This window comes from Aotus nancymaae, unplaced genomic scaffold, assembly GCF_030222135.1.
Source record: "Aotus nancymaae isolate 86718 unplaced genomic scaffold, 86718_ANA_hifiasm-v0.15.2.pri h1tg000003l, whole genome shotgun sequence".
Lineage (NCBI taxonomy): Eukaryota > Metazoa > Chordata > Mammalia > Primates > Aotidae > Aotus > Aotus nancymaae.
In genome coordinates, this window is record NW_026988414.1 from 44,493,105 (window position 1) to 44,508,681 (window position 15,577).

The following is a 15,577-nucleotide window of genomic DNA, read 5'->3' on the forward strand; positions in this document are numbered from 1 at the left end:
GGGAGCCCCCTTAGACCGGTCATTTCCCATCTCTTTCCGAAGGGAAGATGATCCCAAAGACGACCTTTCTCCCCACGGAGCTGCCATTCCTCAGGCGGCCGCCAGGGGTCCCCGCTCGGCGACCCCGCGAGACAGTCGAGCCCCGGCCGGCTGCGCGGCGCGCTGGGTGCCTGTGGGGGCTGCTCCGGAGCGGCGGCGGCTGCAGCTTGAGCCAGGCGCTCGCCCGTCCGCCGGTTGGCTCGCTGGGACCGCGCGCACCGGCCGCAGAGTCCCTCGCGTGGACTGGCAAGCGACGCCCCACCTGCCTCGAGCTCAACCTTTTCCTCTCGCGCTGGCTGCCGCTGACTCGGCGAAGGGAGCCGACCGGGCCCTGGGCTGGCGGTAAAACGCCACGGTGAGTAAGAACCCGCTCCGAGCGAGGGGAGGCGGCGCAGCCCGGTGGCTGCTCGCTCAGGATCTCCTCCAGGCGGGCAGCGAGGTGCGGGGCGCACCTAGGCGCGGGTGCGGGAGGTGCGGGAGGCGGCGGACCTGTCCCCTGCCGGCCGGCCGCGGGCTTCTGGGGCTGGAGTCCGCTTCGGACCCCTGCCGGTGCCTGGGCTTTGGGCCGGCTCCTCGTGCGCACTTCCCGGCAGGAACCACGGTCGCCCACTTTCCACCCCGGGATCCGTGGCCTTGATTTGAAAACATATAAATCAATAAGATCGTCCTCCTTTCGGGGTGCGTCTGCCTCCGAGCCCATCCCGAGCCGCGGACGCCTGCGGGGTGCGTGTTGGGCTGTGGGGTGGCGGGAAGACAAACTTTACACAAGTGCGCCCGGGCCGGGGGACCACGCTTGGGCGTCCTGATCCTGAGGGAGGAGTCTCGGCTCGGGGCAGCGTCGGGGAACTCCGCGCGGTCCGCCAGGTCGCCCCCGGGGCTGATGATGCCTCATGGAGGTGGCGAGCGTAGAAAGGCCGTACAAATCGCGCTTAACTTTGGGGCCAACAACTGTCAAACATATGGAATCCCAGCCCCTCCCTTTCCTTGAACTGGGGAAGAAGGTGAAAACCCTTCAACTTTTCTTTGATTGCCCCTTCCCACCTTCAAACCACTGCAGGGAGGGTAAAGCGCCGACCCCTGGCGCCTGGCAAGTACCAGAGACCCTAAATCTCTCGGGAGCCCCCTCGCCCTCTTTCCCGACCCTCTCCGCTGACCCTCCCCGCAGGGACCTTGCGGCGCTGTCGACTGGGATCGTGGCAAATGGCCTTTTGTTTCTCCGCGTTTCCCCTATTGTTTGCCTTTCCAACATCTGGTGGGGCTTGGGGAGAGAAGGCAGACCCTCTGGTCCCCCTCCTCGGCCCCCACGCCAGCTCCAGCAGGGGATCCCAGCTGGGGAAGCGGAGGAGCTGGACCCCAGCGAGGCCGCCCCACCCCGCCCTTGCGGTTAGAGGGCGGAGGGAAAGTTGTATCTTCCCCGCCTCCGCTGCTGCCTGTGGCCCGGGGCGCATTTCTCAGATCTCAGCCCAAGCGCGCCGCAAAGGGCGCAAATCCGAGAAGGGTGCTGCTTTCGAGACAGTGGTAGCGGGTTCCGCCCCAATCCAGAGTGTCTCATGGTTGGTTCCAGAGGATTTCAATCTCTAGCTAAAGGCGTTGGGGTTGGACCGCTGCCAGGGCAGTGGGAGGGGATCAGGGCACCTCTGGTAGGAGGAAAGCCGAGATTCTGAGGTCCAGAGTTTCCAAGGGTGGGAGGGCAGGCTAGTCGCCAAAAAGAGAACCTAGATGCAAATAATGAGGAAGCCTCATGACGTTGCCGGGGAATAGTGGTGTGATGGCTCACTCCGGAATGAACGTGGAGTTCTGGCTTTGAGTACCACTCGAAGTTTAAATCCCAAGTCCCCTTTCTGCATTGTAGAAAAAGAGGACTGAGGACACAACGCAGATAATGCCAGAGCACTGTTCCCTCTTCCACGTCCCAGCGAACAAGTGGCTTAGGATGGCCCCGAGTTCCCCTGTGCGTGCGCCTGTTGGGTTGCAGGCGGCCCTGTTTCCCTGCGCAAGTTAGATGCTTACACATTGTGTTCATTCTTAGTGAGTGTGGATTATTGATTAAAGAACTAGGGCAAAAGCAGTGTAGCCATTCGAGAAGGCAGGGTCCCCAGACGGTGCCCAGCGACTTGTGTTGCCTCTGAGGGGAGGCCGACTGAGACTGTGCACCTGTTGGAACCTATACCTCACTATAGCCTTGCAGTTGACCTGCTGTTGCCGGCTTTTCCCGTGGGATCCCCAGCCAGTCCCTCTTCCAAGGAAGCTCAATTACACTTTTGATTCCTCCTCAACACAGGGGAAGAAAGAGGCTTATGTGGAACACTTAGGATCTATGTACCCACTCAGACATTGTCAGTGGATACCAGGTGCTTGGTCTGCACGGTTCTGAGAGTTTTCCCTTTGCCAACTTAACAGAACTTTTGCTTTTCCATTTAACAAAAAAGAAGCGAGACTGCTAAGCCGGGAATGTGACACACAGAGCACTTTCTCTAGTGATTTCTGGATATTATGTCTCTTTACCTTACCAACGGTGGAACCAGCAACAGAAAACAACATTTTTGAAGTACTGAAAGGCACTTTACAAGAATTCCATTATGAAAATTATCCCCAAGGAAGGATTCCTTTGAAATTTAGCAACAGCAGCAACCCAGAAGCAACAAAAATGACCAAAGTTACTCAAGAAGTACCCAAAGGCATCACTGGTCTACCTCACTAAGAAAAACAGGGCAAATGATAGGGGAAGCTAAGCTTGTACAGTTTCTGTTAGAATTAAAAACTTCCCCCCAAAAAAACCATTCTGGGAAAAATAAAAAATATTGATAGGTGAAAATGAATATAAAAGGGGGAGATATTATAAACAAGGTTCCAGTGAACAATCTTATCTACTTGGAATAAATTTCTGAAGACATGATACCTAGGTCACAGGGGTTGATGCCTTCTCTAGGATATTTGAGATTGCCATATTTCCCTGTAGAAAAAGTCCCAGTTTACTTTCTCCCCAGTTATGCACAAAGGCTCCTGTGTCCTATACCTTACACCCCACTCACATTTTATATTATAATTCTTTTTCATTTCTGCCATACTGATGGAAGGGGAGTAGTTTGTCATATTTTGCATTTAAAAAATCAAGTTGGATTAAACATTTTTCATATTATCTGTAATATTTCTTCCTTTGCGATGATGTCAGTTTGTGTCCTTGCCTTTTTTTCCAGTGGAGATGTTATCCTTTTTCTTTTGATCAGATGTGTTCTTTATAAAAGCATACTGTTCTTCTACCCCTGCCACACAACCGGAAAATCTATATTGACTGGAAGTGCACAGTTTTCTCAGCCATTCTCTTTTCTCCTGCATAGAAAACACTTGGCAGGACTGCCACCATAAATGACTAAAGTAATTGACATCATTCCAGTAAAGTTAATAGAGAGAGCAGGCAAAAGCTTTATTAGAGAAATTCATGAAAAGTAGCAAGGGTATATTTTCTGCTAACTAGCTTACATGTCCCAACTCCTTTACAAGCTTGTAGTACTATTTGTAATTTGGAACAACTCTGCTGATAGCTGTTTTTACTAAGTGGTTTGCACTAACTCATTTTATTGTCTGATCCTCCTGCTGATAGCCTGCATACACCATGATTCACAATTTGTTCCTGTTCTTTTAAACATTTCTTCCAACTTCTTGACTGAAATTTGCCTCGCTTTTATCATAAGACTTTTGGCTATACCATTTGAGCCCTGCACTTTGAATAATCTTGAATCTGAACAATTCGGCAGCATGCTCTTTATGGCATGAGCAGGAAATGGCTTCCAAGGGCGGAACCAGGTACCTTTCACCCTTTTTTGTGCATTTGCATAGCCACAGTCTCTGTTAATTCTTGCTTGAAGGTAGATGGTTCTGAAATGGGGTAGAGGAGAGAGAGGAAGAGAAAATCCATCTGAGCTAGGTGGTGAATTATTACAATGAAGGGCCATAAAAGAAAAGTAAATAATCTAGGTAATCTGGCTGCAAAATAACTTTTAAAAAGAAAGAAGATATTAAAGTATCATGTATTATTGAAATAGCTAGTTAAATTAACTCACAGAATGTAGTCTTCTTCTTTTTTTTTTTTTTTTTTTTAGAAACAGGGTTTCACCATATTGGTCAGGCTGGTCTCGAACTCTGAACCTCAGGTGATCCGCCTGCCTCGGCCTCCCAAAGTGCTGGGATTACAGGCGTGAGCTACCACGCCCGGCCGTAGTCTTCTAACTAGGAAAATCTAATGTAAAATTGTTCCATATTATGACTCTGGACATTTTATTTCAGGCACATAAACAGTGAAAGACAGATACTGTACTATATACTTTTCTGCAGCATTTTCCATGCCTGTAGATGGAGGAATCAAACAATATACATCAGGAATGAAGAGTGTGCTGCATTAGAATCATGGGCTCTCAAAGGTTCAATGAGAACTTAATGGTCATCTAATTGAACCATTCATCCAATTTCACTATGGATCTTCACTCTGTTAAAATAATGAAATTCCATTCTACAAACAGCATCAATTCAAACAAAACGAGCTGAGAAGCAAATGGGCCAGAAATGTCAACCTTTTTTCTCTGAGCAGGAGGTGAGAAAAGCAAAGGTATGGACTCTAGGGAGCATGTATAAGCTCTTTAACTGTGCTGAATTTTTAAAGGATAAACAATACTGACGGCAAAACAGTTAAGTCATTCAAATGTTACCGTTTTGCAACATTCTCTTCTCCCTATCCTCTAGACTTTGTCTTGGTGAAGTTCACAGGTGGTACAGCAAAGCTCTTTCAAAATGGCCAAAGAAAAGAGGAAGAGAGAAGAGAAGATGGAAGGGGAATCTTATTCCTTTAAACCTGTCTTAAAAACTTTCTAACAAGACTCTTGGTCACCGGGAGAATGGTTGGAATTACCTCTCCTTAGAGTGGTGAATGTCCCTTGTGTTCCCAGGCCACCAATCCAACTGAGGACAGGCTTGCAGAATAGCACAGTAATCCTTAGAAGATGGAGGAAGAGAAGGAGAAAGGGATTTCGGAGGGAACAGGAATTTCAATTCCCAAAATATACCTTATTTACTCCTGAGTAGAGCTGTGAATTTGTAAAAGTAGTACAAACATCTTCTGGTTTCCACTCGGACAATCTCCCAGGCACAGTCACTGTATTTCTTTTCTTTCAGGAAATTGTCTATCCTGTTGAAATATCTCCTCAGTTCCAGGTTGCTCAGGGTTTTATCTCATCCACCTTCATTTCTTTCATGACTTCATTTTCATTCTCCTCTTCCTCCAAGCATTGGTTCAGGTACTCTGCTTGCTGATCAAGTCCTATTTGGATTTCTTTGAGGTGTTTCTCTTTCCAAGTGGATTTGAAGGTGTGTTGGCTGAAGATGTTGAAGGCCTGTAGGGACATTTTGTGGAAGGCCTTCCTCATGTCCCTCTTCATAGGCTGGGTGTATTGTAGAAACTCTTGGGGCAACTCAAAAGCTGTTTTCTCGTAGACATTCTATAGGAGATGAATTGCTCATACTAAGAAGTCTCAGATTTTGCCAGGTGCCTCTTCTCAGGTGAACATTCAGTAAGTTACAGTCCAGAGACTGGGTGCCAGCAATGAACAGACCCACAAGGAGCTCAAGCCACAAACACTTTTGAATCTTATCAGGTTTGGTGCTCATTTTTTTTTTCAAGCTAAAAAATCCAGAAGATGTGGATTTGGCAATGATGTTTGAAGTATTCCTTCCCTTTATATACGTGAGTGTCTTCAGCAGGAGGAGTTTTCTCATTCGTCATTTTACAGTTACCAAGGTTGACGGCCCCTTTCCTTTGCCTCTGAGGCTTTTTTTTTTTTTTTTTTTTTTTACTTTGGATTACTACACTGAGTTTGGAAGTGATAACATTTTTTTTTTTAATGAGCAAAGTGTTAATCTTGTTACCTTACATGGCTGGATGATCCATCCCAGCACTAAGGAATCATCATAACAAGACTGATGCCGGGAATTTCAGAAAGCCGAAAGCTGTGAGTCTGTACACTCACTCAACTCTATTGCATAAGAGGGAGTGAGCCTTCATGAAAATATATTTTTTGTACCTGGCGCTATAGCTAAACATCCTCTCTCAGAGCTAACCATAGACATTAACCAAATGCCTGTGATTATTTGATTGCTGGGTCACCAGAGCCCAATATAGTTTAGGTTTTTCTGATTTTGTTAAAGTAGGCTTCTATATTTGGGTATTTTCTCTTTTTTGTTTGATTTTTCTGGATCCCCAGAAAGTTGAAGAATAAAGTTGGTCAATTTAGCATGGCAATTACTAAGTAGAAGACTAAGCTGGCTTGGTTTTCTGTTGCATTAGAAAATGTTGATGTTCTCTAAATATCCTTTTCTTCAGTTAAATCCATCCTGGACTTGGCCTTCCATATGCCTCTGGTATCTTCCTTAAAAGTCCTGGAGTGGGCTTTATATTTGAGAATATCTTTCTGACTCATTAACTTCTCTCTTGTAGTATCATTTTTTTTTTTAGGGGTAGTATTTTAAAACTTTTGCTTAATTATTATTTCTTCTTGCCTGGTGATTCTGGATTCTGTAAAGGCTTTTGTTTGCTCCTGTGTTTGTTGTGCACTGAGGATGTATATGAGTAGGAAGTCACCCATTTAGCCAAGCTGATTCCTAGCTAGACCAATGTTACTGTGGTAATGATGGCTATCCATCATTTATGGTTTTTACTTTGTTTGACCAAATAACTTTCCTCTGATTATGGTTAAGACAAATGGATTCTTTTCTCCAGTAGATTAAAATGGGTTGTCATTAAACAAAGCTAGCTTATAATATCATCTTTAAAAAAAAGATATACATACATTTGCAATTAAGTCATTGTAGAATGATAAATAACCACAGTTCCACAAACATGGCAGACTGTAAAGTTGGCTTAAAACGTTCTTGTCTAGGCTGGGCGCAGTGGCTCATGCCTGTAATCCCAGCACTTTGGGAGGCTGAGGTGGGCGGAAGGGGGAGGTCAAGAGATCGAGACCATCCTGGCCAACATGATGAAACCCCGTCTCTACTAAAAATGCAAAAATTAGCTGGGTGTGGTGCCACGTGTCTGTAGTCCCAGCTACATGGGAGGCTGAGGCAGGAGAATTGCTTGAATCCGGGAGGCAGAGATTGCAGTGAGCCGAGATCATACCACTGCACTCTAGCCTGGCGACAGAGCAAGACTCTGACTGACCAAAAAAAAAAAAAAGTTCCTGTCTAAATCAGTTGGCTGCACCAAAGGCTAATTGTTGGTAAGTGGGATTTCTTAAAATCCTGGCTTTTGGGAAAGGTTTCCTGTGGAAAAAAGAAATTATATATGTTACTCTATATGCTCTATCTACATAAATTCTGATTTCATGGACAGATTTCTTGGGGTGACCAAATTTGAAGACTATTAAGAAAACAAGCCCTTTTATATAGCATTGTAAATTGACACACCCTTCCTAGAGAGGAAAATGATAATATGGATCAAAAGCCTTAAAAATATACATAATATTTAACTCAGCAATTTTCCCTCTAGGAATTGATTCCCCAGAAATAATGATGATGCCCTTAAAGACTTAGCTGTAAGGAAGTTTGTCACACAAAAATGGGAAACAATCTTAATGTTCAGCAATAAACACTTAGTTAAGTAAGCCATCAGTAGAAAACATATGTGCGAGCAGTAAAAATCATGTGTGAGAATATATTTGGTCACTTGGATAGATAAATTTGTGGCTTAAAAAACAAGCTTATATTTGTATATAGAGGCTGATACCACTTTTGTTAAATGTAGACATATGTATATACATACAGAAAAAAATCTTGATATATATATGCAAAAATTTTGAGTCATTATCTCTAACTGGAAGAATAATGGGTGGCTTTTATTTTTATATTTTTACTTACCTAGACTTTTTAAGTTTTCTATGGTCAGCAAGTATTTCTTATTTAATAAGACAAAGGCTGGGCTGGGCACGGTGGCTCAAGCCTGTAATCCCAGCACTTTGGGAGGCCGAGGCGGCTGGATCACAAGGTCTGGAGTTCAAGACCAGACTGGCCAAGATTCTAAAACCCCGTCTCTACTAAAAGTACAAAAATTAGCTCGGCGTGGTGGCACGTGCCTGTAATCCCAGGTACTTGGGAGGCTGAGGCAGGGAATTGCTTGAACCTGGGAGGTGGAGGTTACAGTGATCCAAGATTGTGCCACTGCACTCCAGCCTGGACAACAAAGCAAGACTCTGTCTCAAAAAAAAAAAAAAAAAAAAAAAAAAAAAGGCTATTTTTAAAAGAAGATACATTTAAAAGGAAAAATTATTATGCATCTGAAATAAGATCAATACTACTTTATTTGTTTAAACATTTCTACTCTAGAGTATTTTGAAAGAAAATGTAGATTCTCCCTAAATCTCAGTTCTAATCAGTAGATATGAATAACATACAGTATGTGGGAATATACTATTCTTGCAGCTTATCATTAAAAATATATTTATATTTGTATACATGTATTTATAATCACACACACACACACACACACGGGTTCTATAAAGTGCAAAGCCTCTCTGAGGTCCATAGCTTCTTATATACCTCATCTAATTTCTCTACCTAAAACTTCTTGAACTGTTCCAGTTAGAACAGTTATTCCCCATTTTGGGTTTACAATATCTTGGACTCCTTAAACATGGGTTTTAAAAAATAGATAATTGTATAATTAATACAACTGAGTCCCAGTTGAGTGCACTCCCACACTTCCCTGAAATTGCCCTTGGCGCTTAGTATACTTTTCACTAGTTTGACACAGTTCAGTGATACCAACCAAGCTAAAAGATTGTTCAATTGCCTTAGTACTCTGGTAAGTTCTGCTCACTGGTGTTGGAGATGGCTGCACATTTGGCTATTCCCGTTCATCTTGAAGTTGCCTGTATTTTTGGCCATGCACAGTTTTGTCAATTTTAGCCCTCTTACCCCAAATTTTCTTCCTTTACTGTAATTCCATATTATATTTTCATTTATCAAAAAATGTACTTTTATTGTTTATGACATCCCAGTCACTGGCCTAGGTCCTGAAGCAGGAGGAATGAAGTGTAGTGCATGATCTCAAGGAGCCTGTAGTTGAAGAAGCAGGCGTGTTCTGAGTGTTTTAGGCAGGAGGAGGAATTCTTAGGGTTTCCCAAGAGTGTGGACCTCATTCCCCCTGTTCTTTAAATGTTAATAGATGCTGATGTTGACAATGTTCATGACAAGGAAAGATGGTTGGCATACACATCTGTCCCTCTCTCACCATTAGAATTGCCTGTCTTCTCAAATAAAAATACAGAACACTCCGTGGTGGCTCACGCCTATAATCCCAGCACTTTGGGAGGCCGAGGCGGGTGGATCACGAGGTCACGAGGCGAGTGGATCACGAGATCGAGACCATCCTGGTCAACATGGTGAAACCCCATCTCTACTAAAAATACAAAAAATTAGCTGGGCATGGTGGCGCGTGCCTGTAATCCCAGCTACTCAGGAGGCTGAGGCAGGAGAATTGCCTGAACCCAGGAGGCGGAGGTTGCGGTGAGCCAAAATCGCGCCATTGCACTCCAGCGTGGGTAACAAGACCGAAACTCCGTCTCGAAAAAAAAAAAATACAGAACACTCATCTAATATTTGGGACATACCTATACTAAAAAGTCATTCACTGTTTTTATGAAATTCAGATTTAACTGGGTGTCTTTATTTTATCTGGCAACCCTGTCTGCCATGCAAGCTCTCATTGACCTCTCAGAACAGAGCTCAGATGTGACATCCCCTGCAGAAAGCCATTCCTCTGCTACTCCTCCGCCTCCTCAGAGTTGCATTTGATTGCATTTCTCTATGCTGGCTTTACATGTGCACATACCCGTAACAACTGTGCACGCCAAAGAGGGCACCTGTCATACTAAAACAAAATAGTACTCACATATACAAACATACACCATTTATACACTCACATATAATCACTCTGATTAGAAGCATTATTGAATAATCAGTCTGGTCATGCCTCTGTTCTGTAAAGCCATGCCATCTGAATGTATCTCAAAATATAATCAGAAAATTGAAAACAATGACAGTGTAAGGAAACATTTTGACTCCTAAATTTGGCATATGACTGCTGATGACTGCTTAGTCTGTCATCAGCAGGCTATGCACTGACATGCTAATTTGGTTTCCATGATACCTGTTCTTATTTCCCTGGCATGGCTTAAGATTGTTTATACATGTTCAGGCTTTCCTCAGAGGGAGGGCTGGTTAGCAGGAGCTGCTCTGGAATTGTGTGGTGTCTATGTGGATTATGAGGTTAACTGTATTGGACAAGGCACAATTTGACAAAATGGAGATGAGACTTTTTTTTTTTAGAGTCTTGCTTTGTTGCCCAGCCTAGAGTGCAGTGGCGTGATCTCGGATCTCGGCTCACTGCAACCTCTGCCTCCCGGGTTCAAGAGATTCTCCTGCCTCAGCCTCCGCAGTAGCTGGAATTACAGATGCACACTGCCACACTCAGCTAATTTTTGTATTTTTAGTAGAGATGAGGTTTCAGCACATTGTCCAGGCTGGTCTTGAACTCCTGACTTTGTGATCCGCCTGCCTCAGCCTCCCAAAGTGCTGGGATTACAGGCATGAGCCACCACGCCCAGCCTGAGACATTTCGGTCTAGACAAGATAGATGTGATTCAGCTGAGGGACATTTGTCATCTATAGATAAAATTTATTGCTTTCCATGAAAAGACAAGTTTTGAATCAGAGCAAGAGTAACACATCATCCACATTACTCAATCCTTGAATGTAAGTTGTTCCATTTGTAAGGTCATTAGGTGATTGAACCCAGTAGAGAGCCCAGGGAGGGGAAGGAAGCCTTGTGTCCAGGCCTAGCAGTACTTCCCATGGGGCCTGCAGAGGATGGTCACCACAGTGTTGTGTGCAGCGATTTTATCCTCAGAACAACACAGTCACCTCTGGCAACTTGATGTTTCACTCATTCTCACTGCCTCAGCATTGGGATCTGCCTCATTTGGGGCCAGCTTGTCCTCTGGTCCCTTTCTTGGCTCTTCTCTTAATGATGTCCCTGATAGAGAAACTGATAATGACTATACAGGGAATACATGGATATGTGCATATTGTAAAAATTCAAACACTTCAGAGTGAGTGAAAGCTTTGCTTAACAACTCAGCCTCATATGTCATGCTTTTCTCTGTGGCAACTACAATTATCAGTTTGGTGTATTCCTTGCTTGACACCTTTCTCTTTACTAAACGATAAGTTCTGTGAGGGAAGGTATAACAACTGGCTCATTTGCCTTCTCTTAAATGCCCACAGGGAATAGGAGAGACCTGGATCATATCCATGGGTGGCAGTTGGAGGACTTGTATGTTTATTTTTTAAATTGCCAAAACGGGATTATAAAAATTGTGCTATGCTTTGAGGTTGAATCCTAGAAGTATATCTTTGTGACTGTATATAGGATATCATTTGGAGATAATATTAAAAATCTATATTGTTAGCCCTTTATGGATATGAGGTCCAGGATAAATGGCTCACCAGACCTGGCCTGTGAGAGGGCCAGGCTATCACAGCACCTGGCCCATAGTAGGTGCTCAATAATTATTTGTTGGGTGACTGAATGATAACAATGAAGCCATGTCTTAATGACAGTAAAGTTATTTGGTGGCTTAGCGCTTTTTTTGTAGGGATATGGGGAGCACAAAGTCAGACGTTGGGGAAAATCGAGGTGTTTACAGAATGGTAGATGGCAACTTAGGTGGCCATTTGATGTCCTCTACTAATTCTGGTGCATTCTCCTTGGGATTCCCTGAGGCTGGTTAGATCGTGAGCATTTTTGTACCACTACTCTAGTGACATCACACAGTTTTGTATTGCTTGTTTGATTCATATATCTTCCCCTGCATAATAAAAATGGGTCCTTCCTAGTTTTGTATCCATGGCACATCTTACACAGTAAATGTTTGTTTAATCAAAAACTGCCATGTGATTTCTTAAAGTTCTCAAATCTGATTGAGTAATGACCTGCATAGGTAAAACTGCTGAGAAGTTCTAAGACCATTCCTCTCCACCACCTCCTTTTGCCACTTTTTTGTACATGATGCTCCCTGTAGCTGTCATTTAATCATATCAACCTTAGAGGGGCTCTTTGGACAAACTAATATCTAGTTGTCTTTTCCAGCCCAGTTGAAGATTATGCACATAGTAACTTCCTGCCCAGGAATAATTTGAGTTGTGAGAAAAGAATCCCTGATAAAAAGAAATGTAGCATGGTGGAATAAGTATTTCAGTAAATAAATGTGCACCACCAGTAAAACCTACTTTCTCTTTTAGGATTACCAGAACAGCCTCCATTCATATCCTCATTTCAGTGCTGGGATTACAGGTGTGAGCCACCTCACTCTGTCCTTTTGAGCCCAAATGGGGCTTTTACTTCTGAGTGGTTAGTAAGAATTTCAGATGGCAGGGATGAAAGATGGATGTCACCTACCAGAATAATCCTTCTCTTTACTCAGAGAGTAGATGTGGATTTTTTCCTAGACCACATCCAAGCGTGGCTGTGGTTGGGAAGAAATGATAAGAGTACCGTGGATGGTGGACAGAAATGTCCTCTTGTCTTGGATAAACATTTAAAAAGGAGTTGGCGTAGTGGAGATGAAGACAGTGTCTTCTTTTAATTACCATCAGCTGGCATGTGGTCATAAGGTTTCTTGACATTTCTGAAGAACAAAGAAAGGTATTGTGATAGAAAATTTTCAGTGGGCTTACTTAGCCTGGCAGAGGACTCACATGCTGCAAATTTTAGGATTTCTTAAGTGTCTGAACAATGCCTGAGGTTGGGGGTGGTATCTGGGAATAATCTTCTAGAGCAAGAGGGTGGAAGAAGTGAGGAGGGGTCTCTTTTCTTCCTGCCAACATCCTTGCCCCTATGTAGCCTGAGAAGAGGCTTGGAATGGGTTTCCTGAGAGATGCTAGACTTTTCCCCATGTCTGAAATTAATTTATTTATGTACTCACTTGTTTGTTTTCTTTGCTTTCCATTTTATCCCCAGTGTTTAGGACACAGCGTATACTCAATAAATATTTATTGAATGAATAGATATGCATTTCAGTATTTTATCTTATGAGTATATTTTAATCTAAATTGGATATCAGATTAGTTCAGTCATTCTGCCTCTTGATAGAACTGTGTAACTTTGAGCATTCTGTGCTTTATCTGTACACAAGGCTAATAAGAGTACCTATTTCAAAGGGTGATTGTGGAGATGTAAAGTGCTGAGAAAGAATCTAGTACATAGAATGTGGACAATAAATGATAGTTTCCATCATCATCTGTTGCCTACAGTGTTAGACACAATGTTAAATTCCAAGAACACAAGTGCAAACAAGACAAATGTAGTCTCTTGCCGAGGTTCCTGGAGTCAGTGATACCTAGTCTTAATCTTAAAAGGCAAGAGTTGATAAGAGTTTGAATTGGGACAGTGATAGCAGGTATCGAGAAGAAGAGAATTGCTTAGAAAGTAAGAGGTTGGCAAGTTTTGGAAATTGATTTGGGATGGGAGGCGGAGGTGAGAAGGAGGAAATAGACTAGGGAGAAGCTCAGTTTTCTAGCTGGGTATTGGCTGTGCCACCAACTGAAAGAGAGCCTGTGGGAGGAAGAGCAGGCTTAGGGGAGCAACTGGGTAGTTCTATTATAGACAAGTTGCTGAATTGTCTGAGATAACTAAGTGGAGATGTCTATCCAGCAGTTGGATATATGGGCCTAGAGTAGAGCAGAAGACTGATGCTAGCAGGAGAAATAGATTTGAAGGTATCCACAGAAGCTGTAGGTGATAAGACTTTAGTGTCAGAACCCTAAGAATCTGCTATGTTAGAGTGGGCAGCCGGAGAGGAAACTGAAGAGGATGGTCACAAGCATAAGGAGAATGAGGATGGAATATTCTGGTTTTTTTTTTTTTTTTTTGTCTCTGCATCTTTACCCAGATGACTCCACAGAATTTTCAACATAACACTGTAATCCGGCTATTCTTAGTTAAGCTGTATTTGCCGTTGTTGATCTAGACCTAATGCCCTCCGGTTGATGTGATTATTTAAGCTCAGAAAGAATAATTAATTCATTGAAGCCTACAGTCAAACTCTTTGGGCTCTTTTAGTATATGCTGCCCGTGAAATACATCTTACTGGCAGGCATGTATGTGTGGAGTTCTTGGCAGATGTCACCTGGACTGCAAGTTCGCCTGGTTTCTTTACTTGTGCCACTTGGGGCTGTAGGAGTTTGGGGATTTGTTTGTTTCCTAGGGTTGCTGTAACACATTACCATTACCAAGGTGGCTTAGAACAATGGAAATTTATACTCTCATAGTTCTAGAGTCTGGAAGTCCAAAATCAAAGTGCCATCAGAGTCATGCTCCTGCCAAAGCCTCTAAACAAGAATTCTTCCTTGCCTCTTCTAGCTTCTGGTGCTTGCTGGTAGTCCTTAGTGTTCTTTGGTTTCTAGATGCATCATCTCTGCCTCCATGTATCCTTCACTGATTCTTCATTTATCTGTGTGTCCCTTCGCGTGGCCCTTCGGTGGCCTTCTTATCAGCACAGTATTTGTTACACTTAGCACCTACCCTAATCCAGAATAACATCATCTTAATTTGATTACATTTGCAAAGAATTTTGTTTCTTTGGTTATATTTTGTTTCTTTGGTTAAATTATAGGTATTGGGGCTTAGAACTTCAGTGTTTTTTTGGGGGAGACACAGTTCAATCCATGACAGGGGATATGGTACAGGGAGCCTTAATGGGGAGAGGATCTTGCAACAAACCTAGCATGTTGGCAAGAAGGGCTGGAGACACTGAGCTGGTATGGAAGTGTTTAACCACAGGTCTTTTTTGGGCAGAGATGTGCTATATGAGTAGTTAGTGTTCATAAGCCTGTCAACATGACAAGCCAGATACTGTCTTTAAGTATTCTTTGGTAATAATCTGTATCGCTATTAATAATAATAATAATGTTAATTTAACAATTATTAAGTGCCAGTGCTCTAGATACATTCTCTTTAATTCTCACAGTTACTATACAATGTAGATGATACTAGCCTCAGTTTAAAGAGGAAGAAATGGAATCTGGGAAATACTGAGTGACTTAACCAAATTCACAGAGCTAGAAATTCACAGAATCAGAATTCAAGCCTAGGTATCTCCGAGGCCACATTGTCTTTTTACAGGACTAGGGTCCATAGAGGGTTTGGCTTAAAATCCATTGTGTGTATCTATACATTACTAGCCATTTTCATTCTCAAAATGATTTGAAACCATTTACAGAAATATATGTGATACAAGAGAGGCTGGGCACTGGTGGCTCACACCTGTAATCCCAGCACTTTGGGAGGATGAGGTGGGCTGATCACAAGGTCAAGAGATTGGGACCATTCTGGCCAACATGGTAAAACCCCATCTCTACTAAAAATACGAAAATTAGCTGAGCATGGTGGTGCACACCTGTAATCCCAGCTACTTGGGAGGCTGAGGCAGGAGAA

At 43.3% G+C, this 15,577-nt stretch overlaps 2 protein-coding genes across 2 annotated transcripts in view; one reads left to right on the forward strand and one right to left on the reverse strand.

The window, feature by feature from the left end:
* The first annotated feature begins 314 nt into the window (after positions 1–314).
* The window catches only part of MOB3B (MOB kinase activator 3B), a 203,659-nt gene continuing 188,396 nt past the window's right edge, over positions 315–15,577 (forward strand). The window contains exon 1 of the mRNA XM_012454624.2: positions 315–394. The gene's annotated coding sequence lies outside the window, so the exon portion shown is untranslated. The remainder of the gene's footprint in view (positions 395–15,577) is intronic.
* IFNK (interferon kappa) lies at positions 5,098–5,697 on the reverse strand. The gene is given in 3 exon segments (XM_021672847.2): positions 5,098–5,252; positions 5,255–5,511; positions 5,513–5,697. Coding segments are annotated over 3 exon segments (597 nt in total).